This window comes from Grammomys surdaster, unplaced genomic scaffold (genome assembly GCF_004785775.1).
Source record: "Grammomys surdaster isolate TR1022 unplaced genomic scaffold, NIH_TR_1.0 946, whole genome shotgun sequence".
Taxonomy (NCBI): domain Eukaryota; kingdom Metazoa; phylum Chordata; class Mammalia; order Rodentia; family Muridae; genus Grammomys; species Grammomys surdaster.
The window spans coordinates 681,922-697,007 of NW_021605365.1; the positions used below are offsets into that span (position 1 = coordinate 681,922).

The 15,086-nt window shown below is 49.4% G+C and overlaps 1 protein-coding gene across 1 annotated transcript; it reads left to right on the forward strand.

Moving 5' to 3' along the window:
• Nucleotides 1–4,527: 4,527 nt before the first annotated feature.
• Adgrf3 (adhesion G protein-coupled receptor F3) lies at nucleotides 4,528–14,704 on the forward strand. The gene is made up of 12 exons (XM_028782930.1): nucleotides 4,528–4,630; nucleotides 5,008–5,184; nucleotides 5,680–5,895; nucleotides 7,364–7,573; nucleotides 8,495–8,638; nucleotides 8,819–9,015; nucleotides 9,650–9,829; nucleotides 10,615–11,991; nucleotides 12,529–12,570; nucleotides 12,657–12,719; nucleotides 13,138–13,193; nucleotides 14,408–14,704. The coding sequence occupies exons 1-12, from the start codon at nucleotides 4,603–4,605 to the stop codon at nucleotides 14,430–14,432; spliced, it is 2,715 nt and encodes a 904-aa protein (XP_028638763.1). The 5' UTR covers nucleotides 4,528–4,602; the 3' UTR covers nucleotides 14,433–14,704.
• The last annotated feature ends 382 nt before the right edge of the window (nucleotides 14,705–15,086 follow it).

The following is a 15,086-nucleotide window of genomic DNA, read 5'->3' on the forward strand; positions in this document are numbered from 1 at the left end:
CTCTGGAAGAGCAGCTAGTGATCTTAACTGCTGAGACATCTCTCTAGCCCCCAAGTCTAGTGTACAGCTGGCAGATATTTCCTTCCACCCTCTGGGCTGTCTCTTCACTCTGGTTGTTTTCAGTGCAAAGCTTTCAAGGTAATACATCGGTTTACAACTTATGTGTCTCAAACCCTTTGGGAGTCAAATGACCCTTTCATAGGAGTCTCCTAAAACCATTGAAAAATTTATGTTATGATTCATAACAGTAGCAACATTACAGTTATAAAGTAGCAATGAAATTATTTTATGGTTAAGGGTCACCACAACATGAGGAACTGTATTAAAGGGCCACAGCATTAGGATATTGACAACCACTGCCATAACACCATCTGTCATTGGTACAGGTACTATGGATATCAGTGTGGAGATGCCCGAAAAAGCTAAAAATGGAGCTACCATAGACCTGGCTGTCACACTCTTGGATACATATACCTAAAGGATTCTGTGTCAACATACCACAGGGAAACTGCATGCCCTTGTATACTGTTGCAGTATTCACTGCAGATTGAAAAATGGAACTAGCTTATCTGACCATCTAGGATAAGTAAACTATGGTGCGCAGACAGAATGAAGTCATGACATTTACAGAAAAGTAGGTAGAACCAGAGGTCACACCAAAATAAACCAGACTCGACTCAGAGTGACAAAGGCTGAATGTTTTCTCTCGTGCACTGTGAGTGTGTGTGTTGGGGGGGGGATTAAAAAGAGGATATGAAAGAGGAAGATGAGACCTTTTGAGAGGAAGGGCGGGGGAGAGGACAGCAGAACTGCATGCATCATGCTGGGTGTGGTGTATTCCTTTCTTTACTCAGGAGGCAGAGGCAGACAATCTCCATGAGGTCAAGGCTAACCTAATCTATATAGGGAGTTCTAGCCTAGCCAGTGAGACTCTGTCTCAAAAAAAAAAATCAATAGATAAGACATGAAATCAGAGGGGGCTATTCGTGAGGACGAGAGTGAGCAGCATGAAGGGGAGGGGTGGGGCCGTGGAGAAGGATGAATAGAAACAAAATATCAGAATAAATATGTATGAAAATACCATGATAAAACCCATGTCTCTGAGCCCATGTCTATCACACACCCATGCGCTCTCGTGCACGCGCACACGCGTGCATGTGTACACACACACACAAACTTACCTCTTGGGGGAAAAAATCAATACGATTTTCAGATTTCTCTGTGAATCCAAACAATGACTAGAAAGGCTCCTCCCCCCCTTTGTTTATCGTCCTCCATGTTAACTGTAACATGCAGTCAGAGATACTCAGCCTCCATATATCCAGCACCAGGAGTTAATGGTGTCTGAGGTCTGACATATGTCGTTCAGAGCTTTTAGCTTGTTCATCACAGCTCCTCGACATCTCTCCCTCCTTTGTCCCCAAAGGTGATCTCCACTGTGAAGTTACTGATGAGTTGATGGGTAGGCATTTCATAGTTTTTAGGTGTTTGGCACACTGCTTCAGTAACTGGGTACAGACTTTGGTACATACGCTAACTAGCAGGAACCTTCTGTTTATTTGTTTTTGTTTTTGTTTTTCAAGACAGGGTTTCTCTGTATAGCCTGGGCTGTCCTGGAACTCACTCTGTAGACCAGGCTGGCCTCGAACTCAGAAATCTGCCTGCCTCTGCCTCCCAAGTGCTGGGATTAAAGGTGTGCGCCACCACCGAAGGTCGAACCTTCCGTTTATAAATTACAAGTTTCTCAAATGTTTTCATCCTTAAAGTTTTTTTTTCCTTTATTTGTGTGTGTGTATGTATGTGTGTGTGTGCTGCCTGCATGTTATTTGTCTATGCACCACATGCATGTAGTTCCTGAAGAAGCCAGAAGAGGGCATCAGATCCTCTGGGACTGGAATTACACATGCTGTGAGCTGCCATGTGGGTCCCTGGAGCCTCTCGAGGAACAGCCAGTGATCCTGACCACAGAGCCAAAATGTCTTAATTTTTGTCAACGGCCTTTAATCACAGCACCTAGAGACAGAGGCAGGCAAATCTCTGTGAGTCAAAAGCCAGCATGGTCTGTAAGTTCAAGGCCAGCCTGGTCCATAGAGTAAATTCTAGGAGAATAAGACCTGATCTCAAAAAGAAAAGAGTTTGGCCCTCTGGCTCTCTAGCCTCTCAGGATGTCCTCCTGGCTCCTGCCATGTGTGAAGACCCTCAAAAGATACAAACCCCCCAGACCCAAAACAGTGAGCCAAATAAAGTTCTATTTGTTACAAAACCCAGCCTGCCAATTGTGGTGGCACACACCTTTGATCCCAGCCCTGGGGAGGCAGAGGCAGGCAGATCTCTGAGTTCGAGGCCAGCCTGGTCTACAGAGCTCCTTTACCCTCAGAGCCATCTCGCTCCCCCTTCATAGCCTTTCCTAACCTTGGCTTTACTTTAGGTTTAGCTTCCTGGAGGAATTCCAAGATGATCCGAGTCTCCTAGACCCTGCAGACCACGCCTGGACCTGGCTCTGTGACTTGGCACCCATGTCCTTTCCTCCTGGAGTCCTTGGTCTAGAGCCCAGGGAAACCAAAGCACACTCCTCTCACAGGATCATGTAGGGTATAGGTGGCCCCAGTGACCCGGAAGCATATCTGACTGAATCACAGGCAGTGGTGCTTGCTGTATAAATCCAGCCTGGTTCCCTTTAGACTTTCCTCCCTTCCTTCAGTGCTAGCCCTGCCAGCTCTGGGGGAGGAAATTTGCATCATGGGACAGCTGGAGGGCTTTTAGGGACTGTCGCATCAAGCCATGTCCTCTCTAGCTCTCTCCCGGCTGCTCCTGGCCATGACTCTTCCCCTGCTGGAGTTGGAGTCAACATTTGTCCCCACAGCCCAGTCAGTAAGTACTAAGGTGAGGACCCTGGGGAGACCTGCAGAGACCATAGTCAGAGCCTCAGGTCGTGAGGGACCATAAGGTGTGGGACAAAAGGATGGGTGGAAGGAAGGGACCAGCTTGCAAGACCCCCAAGAAGGCAGTCTTCCTGCCTAGGGCGAGAGGACACTTCCATGGCTTTACCTGAGTCCCCACGACACCCTACGGCACCTGCTGCTCTTTGGATAAAGGCTCTTCTGGTCACGCTAGCAACTTAAAATGAAATGAGAAGAAAACCTTTGCAGATGTGGAAGTTTACTGGCACAGAGGATGCGAAAGAGTCCGAGGAGAAGCGGTCGAGCCTAGGCTTGCATTTTATAATCTATTTTCTTCCAGGAAGTAATATCATTATTTATCTATATCTCCTAATCTATTGTAATCCCCAGATCTAAATCCATATCTGTAGCTGTCTCTGTGTCTTATCTACAGCCTATCCTGTCTACACCTGTTTATGTTATATCTGTATCTAGGGGCCCTCCTCGTTTTTATGTACCTTCTTGTTTATATTTTCTGTGTGGGTCTGCTGTGTTGCCCAGGCTGCTCTTGAACTCTTGTGCTTAAGTAAGTGATCCTCCTGCCCCGTTATCTTAAGCACTGGGGTCACAGGCTTGAACCACCCTGCCTGGCTGCCTTCTGGCTTTATTATTTGTATTTTGGGGTGATTGTTGTTACTTTTTTTTTTTTTAAATGTTCACTCTGTAGCTCGGCCTGACCTTGAACTTGCTATAGTCTTCCTGCTTCAGTCTCCTGGGTGCTGGGATTGCAAGTGTGGGCTACCACCTCGTTTTAGATGCACACACACATGTGATTTTGAGAGGAAAGAGTGGGTTAATTTGCAGGATCCTTGCCTCCTTGTTGGAGCTGTGGCCCAGCCATTTCAATTAGCCTAGAGGCCCAGAGACAGGTAAATTCAGGAAGGAGCTAAGCAAAGCATGTTGACTCCCAGGGTGTGCCTGGTTCCTGGTTTCGGGTGAGGCTGCTGGCCCTGGCGGGGTCTCTGGAACTGTCTCCCTGTCCCCCAGTTCTGAATGCTCCCTTTCCCCATCAGATACTTACATTTGACCTCTGGCCTAAAGAAGAGTTTCCAAGAGACCAAGTCACATCAGATTAGCCAGGCTGCTCCTGAGGTATCCTGGAAGGAACTTGGGACCAGCCTCTCTCCTCAGGGTCTCTCCTCTGTCTCTTTCCAGGAGCTCAGTCCATCTGGAGGGAAATCTGGGCAGCAACTGAACCAGTACAATGGAGCAGGGGGTGAGTGGAGGAACTGGTGGGGCAGGGGTATCAAGAAAGGGGAAAGGAAGAAACAGGCGGGGGCACAGTGAGAGGGCAGAGAGAAGACAGGCTCTGGGAGGGCCTCTTTAGCTGTGAGGTCTAGAAAGACACATGCACTTTATAATGACAACTTAGAACCATAAACCAGAGTGCTTCCCCAACTAGGGTGGGAGTTGTTACCGTCCTGCATCCTCTGTGTACCTAGGCAGGCTACGGGAGATGACATCTGCTTGTGTCTCGGTAAATGGCCACCTGAGTACATTAAGGCCAAAGGGAACTAGCTTGGGGCCTCACTGCCTCTCCTCTGATGTCCCCTTTGCTTCTATAGAATCAGTGCTGGTCTCCAGCTATGTACATCTGGAATTTTCAAACAGAGCCTGGCCACAGGAGCTCTCTGAGAAATTTACTCTTCCTACTCCCTCAGGAATGCTTATTGGCCTTGGCCTTACAACAGGTAGCAGTTGCATGGGGCTCCTTGCAAATGGCACACGGCTTCCCAACTCTCTAGCTAGACAGCTTGCCCAAGATGCAGTGGGCTCTCCATTTCCCTACTTCATCCTCTCTGGACCAGGACCTTCCTTATCTACCCGACCAACCCCTCCCTTCCTGTTCATGCCCCCATGTTCTAATTTGAGCAGAGAATCCAGGGTGCAGGCAGAGTGTGAGGAACTTCACCAGGGTGTCCTTGCCAGGCATGGCCTGCTTTACTCAATCCAGGTTGCAAAGGAAGTCCCCTTGGGTGGGTGGGCCTGATCTCCTGGGACTTCAAGATTAGTATCATCCAGCCCTGAGACCTCATTTTCTCAGTCTGCCTGCCTCTCTCCGTCACAGAGTGTCATGCTAACCACAACGGGACTAGCTTCTGCACTTGCTACCCTGGCTACCAATGGAACGCCACGCTTTGCTCCCTTTACCCAAACTGCCGGGGCCACAGGTCAGAAAGAGATCCCTGTATCTGTCGCAGCTTCCACGGGCCTGTTCCTGGTTACTGCCAGTTGCTGCCACCTGGTAAGAAGGGTTAGAAACTTGAACACTAATATCCCCAGGTGAAAAGAAATACTTTCTGGATTGTTGGAGGTGTTTGTTTGTTTGTTTGTTTGTTTGTTTAGTTTTTGCCTTTACTTTGGACCTGTGTTTCTGGCAACTGGTCCAAGCCCAGTTGCTCTTCTGGCTGGGGAAAAAAGCCAACTATTCAGCAAGACCCTGGACCTGAGCTTGGGACTTGAAAAATGAGAGTAATGAAAGCAGCTCTGGAGACACGTGGGCAAGGGGATCTTCCCTGAAGCAGCTTCAGCCACCCCAAGTCCCTGGAAAGTGGAAGTCATAAGCCAGAGGGCTTGCCCTTCAGTTCTTAGTGTGAGGGTCTACCAGGCTGGGGTGCAGCAGCCACGGCCAAGAAGGAAGTTATTTCAGAAGGCATGTGGAGAGACAGGCCTCAGAGGGTGAGGAAGAGGGATTACTAGCTAAGGCCCTTTTCTAGCCTGTCTCTTCCCCTTCCTGTAGTTCCTGCGAACCTGACACTGGATTCCCAGCTACAAGTGAATGGGAACACCCTGAACCTCATTCTCTTCAAGAAAGAGGAGGCTACAAACCTGAGGTGGTTCTTGAAACATGTCAAGAACCACAGACCCATCTTCCTATTCCCGGGGACCAATGTGCAGATGTTCAGTGAAGGCCAGGCTGGCCTTCATGTTGCCCGCATGTCCCGTCACTGGGCAGGTAACTCTCCACTGTTCCTTCTCTCTCCTCTCTCTCCCACGGTTTCCTGAGAGAGCGTCATCTCTCTCTGTAGCCCAGGCTGACCTCGACCTCACTCTTTATCTCAGGCTGGCCTCAACCTCATAGCAATCCTCCTGCCTTGGCCCGCCAAGCACTGAGGTTATAAGCATGAACTACCCACTTCTTTATAGTTTTTGTTTTGTTTTGTTTTGTTTGAGACAGGGTTTCTCTGTGTAGCCCTGGCTGTCCTGGAACTCACTGTGTAGACCAGGCTGGCCTCGAACTCAGAAATCCACCTGCCTGTGCCTCCCAAGTGCTGGGATTAAAGGCATGCGCCACCACTGCCCGGCGAACTATCCACTTCTTTCTCTGCTTCTCTTCACCTCTCCCTCTCATTTCCCTTCCCCTTTCTTCCTTTTTTCCTCCATTCACACCTTTGTAGACTTTTCCATCTTTCCATTTGCTAGGACAGCAAAGGCAAAGAGACTCATTATTGTATGGAAAGTCCTGTACAACAGACAACTGTTTGTACTGTAATCTGTGGGTTCCTAAAACCCTTTCAGAGCTTCACAAAAACTCAATGTTGTCCTGATACATGACAATATAAAATTGCACACACACACATACACAGGAGGGTAATGTCACTTGGCGTGCTCGCTCGCCCTCCCTCCCCCCACCCTCTGTCTCTCTCTTTCTCCCTCCCCCCCTCCCTCCCAATGGGTGGTGACATCTAGTGCTGCCTTCAGGACACTACAGGGAGCCAATGCAGAGCAACTTTCTCATGTTAAAGTGACTGTCTGTGTTCTAGGCTGCACTGGTTGGCAACTCTAAAACTCTGGCTGGTAAAGTGCTTGCCCAGCAGGCACGAGGCAGTGGGTTCAGTTCCCAACACCTCATACATCAGGCAGATTGTGCACACCTAGAATCTCAGCGTTTGGGAGGTGAAGACAGAAGATGAGGCGCTCAGGGCCATGCTCCTGAGGAGCAGCCACGTGCACCCTCCCACCAACCAAAACACTGAAAGAAAAAGAGCCTAGAAGATACAGCATCAAACAAAGAGATCCTGCCTCAAACAAGGTGGAAGATGACCCACACCTGAGATTGACCCCTGTGAAAGGGTTGTTCAACCACAGAAGGGTCACAACCCACAGGCTGAGAAACATTAGTCCAGATACTGAGTGGCTGCGTAGCATTGTCGGAGAAGGGGCTCACTTTAGAGCCCATCGGCACTGGCTGAGATGGACAAGCAGGAGCCTCTTCTATAGATCTCTTTCTCCTTGGGGCAAGGGAGTGTTTTCCAAAAGGGCCGCCCTAGTATCTCTAGTATCTTCTGGCTGGGAGTAAGGTACTGGCACAGGGAACGGGATGGGAAACTGGCGGGCCTGAGGTGTGACTTAGAAAGCAGTGGAGAGCTGGCCCATAGGCAGACCTGGGTGAGCCAGCAGGTACAGTGGGCACATCTCTGCAGGTGAGTACGAGAGCATCTTCGAGGCCCAGGGATTCAGGTGGAGGCTGCAGAAGGTGGTGGAGGTGCCCTTGAAGGAGGAAGAAGTGGTTCGACTTCCAGATGCACTGTCCATCTCCTGTGCTACCTCCACTGGCTTCCAGCTGAGCTGCTGCACCCCCCTAACTAACTTGGCCTACACTGCTACCTGGAGTCCTGGGGAGGACAGCCAAGGTAGGAGACTGTCAGAGATGAGTGATGAGGCTGGTCTCTCCAGGCAGCACTGGGAACAGTTCTGGATGGGTGTTGGGCAGTCATGTCCGTCAGAGCAATCCCTTCTCGGTTGATAGAACCTTTCCATCATTCACTCCACTTGATTCCTGCAGTAAACTCCATGAGGTTAATTTAATAATATCCTGTTTTTAAAAAGGAGGAGTCCAGGGTAGGGTGAGGGGTAAGGGTCTGGAGAGGTGGCTTAGTGGACAAGAGCACTGGCCGCTCTTCTAGAGGTCCTGTGTTCAATTCCAAGCAATCACATGGTGGCTCACAACCATCTGTAATGTGATCTGATCCACTCCTCTGGTGTGTGTGAAGACAGAGCACTCATATACATAAAATACACAAGTAAACAAATCTTTTTAGGGTGGGGGAAAGGAAATTGGGGCTAGAGTTATGGCTTAGCAGTTAAAAGCACTTGTTGCTCTTCCAGAAGACCTGAGATCAGTTCCCATCACCCATGCCACTGGCTCACCACCCGGAACCCAGTGCCCATACCACTGGCTCACCACTGGGAACTCCAGCCCAGGGGATCTGAAGCTCACTTCTGAGCTCACCTGTACTCACAAGTACATACCTACACAAGGACACATAAACATGTACATAATTAAAATGAAAGTGAATCTTTTTAAAACGTCATATGAATAGCAAGAATAAATATTTTAAAATATGTTGAAACTGAGTCCCAGGACTAGAGACCCAATAGGATGCACTTCAGCAAAACTCAAATTCTGAGCCAGCAGTTGGATGCTGACATACCATGCAGCTCGCCCTCATTTCATCCTTGAAGACCACTCTGAAGTGGTGTTTTAGGATCTGTTTAGCTCCTACATGCTTCAGCCAGGGAAGGCTCAGTTTTCTTCTCTCTCCCACCCTCAGCATCCTTGCAAAACAAGTCGGATTCCCAGTGCTTTGTGCTAGCTGTTCAGCGCTGCCCAGCAGCCAATACCACATATACCTGTACCCTGAAGAGTCAGAACCTGGCTCCTCTCGTGGCTCCTGTCTCCATCACAATCATCCAGGGTATGTGGGCCTTGGGCCCAGTAGGGGGACCTCTAAGTGGCTTGTCCTTGAAACATGGGCCTCATCTCTGTTGTCTCTCTGCCTTGAGCCACTGAGTCAGGTGTCAAGGCCTGCGTAAGTTCTGGCTAAAGCACATGCTCTGGCTATCGTGCTGCTAAGCCTTCACTGATCCTTCTTCAGACGGAGATACTACCTGCTCTGAGGACTTCTCAGTGGTTACCTGGAATGTCACCAAGGCTGGCTTTGTGGCACAGGCCCCATGTCCTGTGAATAAGGCGGGTGTGATAAAGAGGCTCTGTGGGAGTGATGGCATCTGGGGACCAGTCCAGAACAGCTGCACAGAAGCAAAGATCCTAACCTTGTGTCTTGAAGCCAAGGTAAAGCTGCTACCTCCATGACTTTCCCAGCAAACTACACCTGCCTGTCTGCCTATCTGTCTGTCTGCCTGTCTGTCTACCTGCCTTCCTACTTGCCTGTCTGTCTGTATGCCCGCCTACCTGCCTTTCTGCCTGTCTGTCTACCTGCCTGCCTACTTACCTGTCTGTCTGTATGTATGCCTGCCTGCCTTCCTGCCTGCCTGCCTGCATTTCCTCCCTCCCCCCACTCCATGCCTCTCCATCTCCTTCCCTCAGAATTCAGATTCTGATGCCAGCTTACATGTTATTCAGCCTCTCTCACCTGGATCCCTTGCAGACCTAGAAAGGAAGAGTGGGTCCTCCAGGGACAGTGGGAGTGTGTGTGGTGGTGGTGGTGGGGCGTTTGTCTCAAACCACAGTCCCACCAAGTAATATCTGCCCCCTTAGCTTCAGTATCCATTCCTTCTGCCTGCCCACATACTCTCCCTTCCTCCCTCCCTCTCTCCCTCTCTCTCTTCCTCTCTCTCTCTCTCTCTTATTCCTCCTCCTCTGAGGGGTACAGAGCAGAGGGACAAGGAGCTGCATCAGGGGAAGATATGACCCCTTCCAGGAAAGGATTTCTATGTCACCCTTTTCCCACTGCCCTTTCTGTCAGCTGCTGCTGGAAGGCCAGGGAAAGCCTGATGCGGAGGTGCCAAAGATCTTGAGAGAGCTGCAAGGGCAGGTAGGGGTGGCCAGCACCCCGTCTGACTTATGGGAGATGCTGCACACGGTGACCTTACTGGCCAAGGTGGTAGCAGAGAGAAGCACAGAGCTTACAGACAGTGCTCTGAAGGTAGGTCATGGAGCCACAGTGGGTGCCCATCGGGTGGTCACAGTGGGAGCTCCTTCATTATGAACACTTCTGCCCTCTGGCATCATGTGGGCAGTCCAGCAGGGACCGTTTTAGAGCCCAGGTTCCTGCTTTCTCTGTTCTTATAAACATCAGTCTCCAAAGCCATGGAGAATAAAGAAAGCCTGATGCCAAGAGGCCTGAAGGGGCGGGGAGACACGAGTTTCAGAGACGCACATGGGTACACATGGAAACATCACATACATGCACACACACACACACACAATAACCCAGTACCCACCCAGAGGCACTCAGCCACACTTGATGCCGCTGTACCCATACATATCAAGAATAACAAGAGACAGCAACACCACACACCTTTCCTATCAGCCTCTAAACTGCAGAGATGGCCACTCAGACCTCATGTGGCTCTCAACTTGAGTGTAATGTGCTTCCGGCCACTAGCCACCACTCCTAGCTTTGTAGAACAGGACAAGTTACAGAATTGAAAGACCTTTGTAGAACCTGGGAGGTCCCAAGGGATGCAAGTGGGAGAAGAGGCATTAGGCAGAGGATCTGGGGGTAGGTTTGGAGACTATGAACCCAAGAGGCCTCCATAGCTGCAAAGCAGTGCTTTTTCCTCAATCTAGAAGGTCCCCCACAGACCTGTCCTGTCCCTTTTTCTTGCCACTCTGGGTCTTGCCATGGAAGGGAGGGTAAGCTCTGTAGGTCCTAATGCCCCTGTAGACTCTGGCAAGTCACACCTCTCCTACTGTTGGTCACTGCAGGACCTCCTGACAACCACAGACAAGATTCTAGATGCGAACATCAGCTCCCTGTGGACTCTGGCCCAGGCCCAGGAGCCCTCAATGGGCTCAGACTTCCTGAAGGCTGTGGAGACCCTGGTCCACAGCTTGAACCCACAATGGCATCCTTTCTCCTTCAGCTCACCTAATGTGTTACTGCAGAGCCAGCTCCTCAGACACTCCTCTCCTCCTGGCTACCAAATGTCCTTCTCCACCTGGCCCCTCCTGCAGGCACGGATTCCATGGCATTCACTGGCTCCATTGGTCCATAATGGAACTAATGTCAGTATTACTAGCCTAGTTCTGAAAAAGATGGACTACCGACTGCCCTCAAACTATACACAAGGGCTGTGGAACACCCCATATACCACTCCTGGGCTGATCCTTGTGGTCTCCATCACAGCAGATGGCCAGGCCTTCACGAAGGCAGAGGTTATCATGAACTTTGAAGACATGAATGGAACCCTGCACTGTGTCTTCTGGGACCACGATGTCTTCCAGGGTCAGGGAGGTTGGTCAGATGAAGGGTGTGAGGTACATGCAGCCAACGCCAGCATCACTCAGTGTATTTGCCAGCATCTCACAGCCTTTTCCATCCTCATGTCCCAACACACTGTCCCAGAAAGTCCCATCCTGGACCTGCTGAGCCAGGTGGGTGTCGGGGCTTCCATCCTGGCTCTGCTTGTCTGCCTGGTTATTTACGGGCTAGTGTGGAGAATGGTGGTCCGGAACAAAGTTGCCTTCTTCCGCCACACCGCCCTGTTTAACATGGTGATCTGCTTGCTGGTCGCAGACACGTGCTTCCTGGGAAACCCATTTCTTCCTTCAGGGTACCACAGCCTGATCTGTGTGGTCACCACTTTCCTGAGTCACTTTTTCTACCTGGCCACCTTTTTCTGGATGCTGGCACAGGCCCTGGTGCTGGCCCACCAGCTGCTTTTTGTCTTCCACCAGCTGTCCAAGCACTTAGCCCTTTCACTGATGGTGACACTGGGCTACCTGTGCCCACTGGGGTTTGCAGGGGTCACTCTGGGCCTCTACTTGCCTCAAAGGAAATACCTGCGGGAGGGGAAATGCTTGCTGAACGGAGATGGAGTCATACTGTACACCTTCAGCGAGCCAGTGCTGGCCATCATTGGTGTCAACGGGCTGGTCCTTGTCATTGCTGTGCTGAAGCTGCTGAGACCTTCGCTGTCAGAGGGGCCCACAGTGGAGAAACGCCAAGCCTTTGTGGGGGTGCTTAAAGCCCTGCTTATTCTCACACCGGTCTTTGGCCTCACTTGGGGACTGGGCGTGGCCACTCTGTTTAATGGTTCCATAGTCTCTCACTACTTTTTTACCATTCTCAACAGCCTCCAGGTAGGTGCCAACAGTGGGTGGCTATGCCAGTTGGTCTTTTATGTGTCCAAGTCACTGCCAATCACCAGGCTCATAGATCTTAGCGGGATTAAATATAGATCCCAGTTCCTTCACTGCCTCACTGGATAACTTTGAGCAAATTCCATAACCCCTCTGAGGTTGGTTTTCTTAGGTTTACATTGAAATCTAGAAATCAGTATCCAGTCTTAACCCAATCTAAGAAAATCCCTTGAGAGTCAACAAGATGGTTCAGCAGGTAAAGGTACCTGCTGCCAAGTCTGAGCTTGATCCATGGACCCCATATGGTGGAAGGAAAGAACCGGCTCCCCTCATACTGCCCTCTGACCTCCACATATACAACGTAGTGTGTAGACAGGCATGTGCACACACAATGCCAAATGGTGCCAATGTGCGTAGAAACTGAGGAGGTAACTTGGGATGTGGAGTAGAGGAAAGGTCTGAGAATAGAAGATGAGGAGAGGGAGCAAGAAGAGAGCCTCACCCATCCCCTAACCCGTTCCCCACCCCTTTCCTCAGGGTGTCTTCATCTTAGTGTTCGGCTGCCTCACAGACAAGAAGGTGAGTGCCCAGCAAGCTCCTCCTCACACACCTCACCTAGAGGCCTAAATGTGATCAACATGAGCAGATATTTCCCTTTCCTTCAGGTACTAGAGGCCTTGCGCAAACGACTGCAAGGCAGCCGATTCTCCAACTCTTCCATCTCCATGGTGAGTCACTCCAAGCCTCCGCTGTCTGAGATTTGGCCAGACACTCTCCAGCCTCCCAGGGAGAGATGAACCTGGCTAGGAGAGAACTAGAGGTTCTTTTTACAGCAAGCAGCTTGGAAGCTCAGTTTCTCCAGCCAAGGTGGGGTGAGTGGGTAGGGGTACCAACCTACATAGTCAGAATTGGATTTGGGGTTCCTGATGACCACCTGGATGCCTGGTGATCCTCTTCTCTACGGTCTCCTGCATCTATGTTAACATTTGGAGGGAGAAGATAAGAGGGGGCCCTGTGAGACCTATTTAGCTGATACCAAAGTTCCTGGAAAAGCCAATGAGAAGATCAAAATGAATACACCCTCTTCACAGGTGGGTAAGCTACAGTAATGATCACCCCCAACTAGGCCTTTCCACTCCTCCGTAGGTCACAAATGAAACCTACACCTCAGAACACAGCAAAGAAGGAAGTGAGCATGCCAGGTGAGAAGGAACTTCCTCAGAAGCAGAGTGAGTGATGGAAGCAAAAGAGGCTGGAGCAAGGGCCTCCAAACCAATTCTTCCCCTGGCTAGCAATGCTGCAGGTTAAATCCAGAACCTGCACACCTAAGTTGCATCCTGATGCCCAAGGTCTTAAGCGTTCCTTTAGAGAAAGAATCTCTTGCTAAGTTACCAAGATCTTAAGTTTTCATTTTGAGAGAGAGTCTCTTGCTAAGTTACCAGGGCTGGCCTTGAACTCACCCTAACCCACATGCCATGAACTTGTGATCTCCTTACCTCTGCCTCCCAACTGCTTGGATTACAGGCATGCAACATCATACCTAGCTCTGGCCAAGCAGCTTCTCAGTAAAGCCTTCCCCCACGGGTGTGTCCATTCCTGGTGAGCAGCAGTGCAGAGCAGCATCAACAAACCAGATCCAGTTCACTCCAGATTTCCTTTCCACAATACCAACTTTTAAATTCTCTAGAAAGACCCTTACCTCAGCCAGGTGTGGTGTGTATGGTCATAAGCCCAGGTATTGGGAATCTGAGGCAGGAGGATCAAGAGTTAAAGCCCAATCTAGGAGGCTACAAAGTGAGAGAAAGACCAAACAACAACACTATATATCAGTGTGTGTGTGTGTGTGTGTGTGTGTGTGTGTGTGTGAAACCAACCAACCAATCCTGCCTTAAATGACTTGCCCTTTGGGGTCTATATCCAGAGAGGAGGGCTGTTTATGCAGGTGAGGCAAAGTACCCTGCCCCCTAACTCCAAGCTTCAGGGTGACCTTATCTAAGAGGAAAGACAGACACTCTGAGAAGAACCACACATGAATTCATGTTCCTGGTAAGAGTGTGTGTGCAGGAATCCACCAGATGAGTTCTAGGTGATAAGACACTCTTCCTTCCTAGGGCTCCTGTTCAAGAAAGGCAGATTTTCATTTCCCTGCAGCTTTGCAGTCCACTACCCTGGAAGTATCTAAGCAAGATGCAGGGAAAAGGTAGCTAGAGCTACTTAGGAACCTGATGAAAAAGTCTACCTTGGATGGAAAAACCATAACAACAAAACAAAAGGAAAAAAAGGCACTGTTCCAAAGAACTACAAGAAAACCAGCTGTAATCAGCAGTGCATTTTGTATTTTTCCTTTGTGACAGACACAAGGAAAATGTTTTTAATGTCACCCCTGAGTGATTTCTTTGTTGTTTCTTTTTGACAGTTATGAAGAAAGGATGACTGATTGACAGGAACCTGTGATCTTCCAGACAATGAAGATGAAGGACAGAATTCTGTTTCTTTGGGGACAGAATTTAGTTACAAAGTTCTTACTAGTATAAACTGCTTCTAAAATACAGTAAAAGAGGTCATTTACTAATCTATGAAGTGGTACATATACAGCATAGAAAAAATGTAGGAAGCCACGTTTGCGCTGGCAGAATCCGCCATTGCAAGATGGCGATGACGTCCGGGAGTCTTCCTAGTAAACAAGTAAATTGCGCATGTGCCATGGTAAAAGCCCGCCAAAGTTAAAGCCCATCCCACCGCGTTTTGGCGCACAACGAGTAAGCAGCCAATCAGAGGTGAATACACCGCTCTAAGGGTATATAAGCAGTGCTTTCCCGGGCCTGGGGGTCTTCCACCATTTTGTTTTTGGAATAAACGTTTTCCTGCGGAAGGATCCTGATGTGTGTCCGTGTGAGTTCTTGCTGGCGAGACGATTATACGCGTGTCACAAAAAAAATCCACAGTGAATTCAACTATTAAAGCAGATGACTGGAAATTCAACAACAGTAAAACTTCTGACAGTACTCTTAAACAGGTAGGAAATAAAAATATATTTGTGCAAGCTGACAAGGGAGGAACCCAGTCATTTTGTATACTGACTATAAAAAGTACAA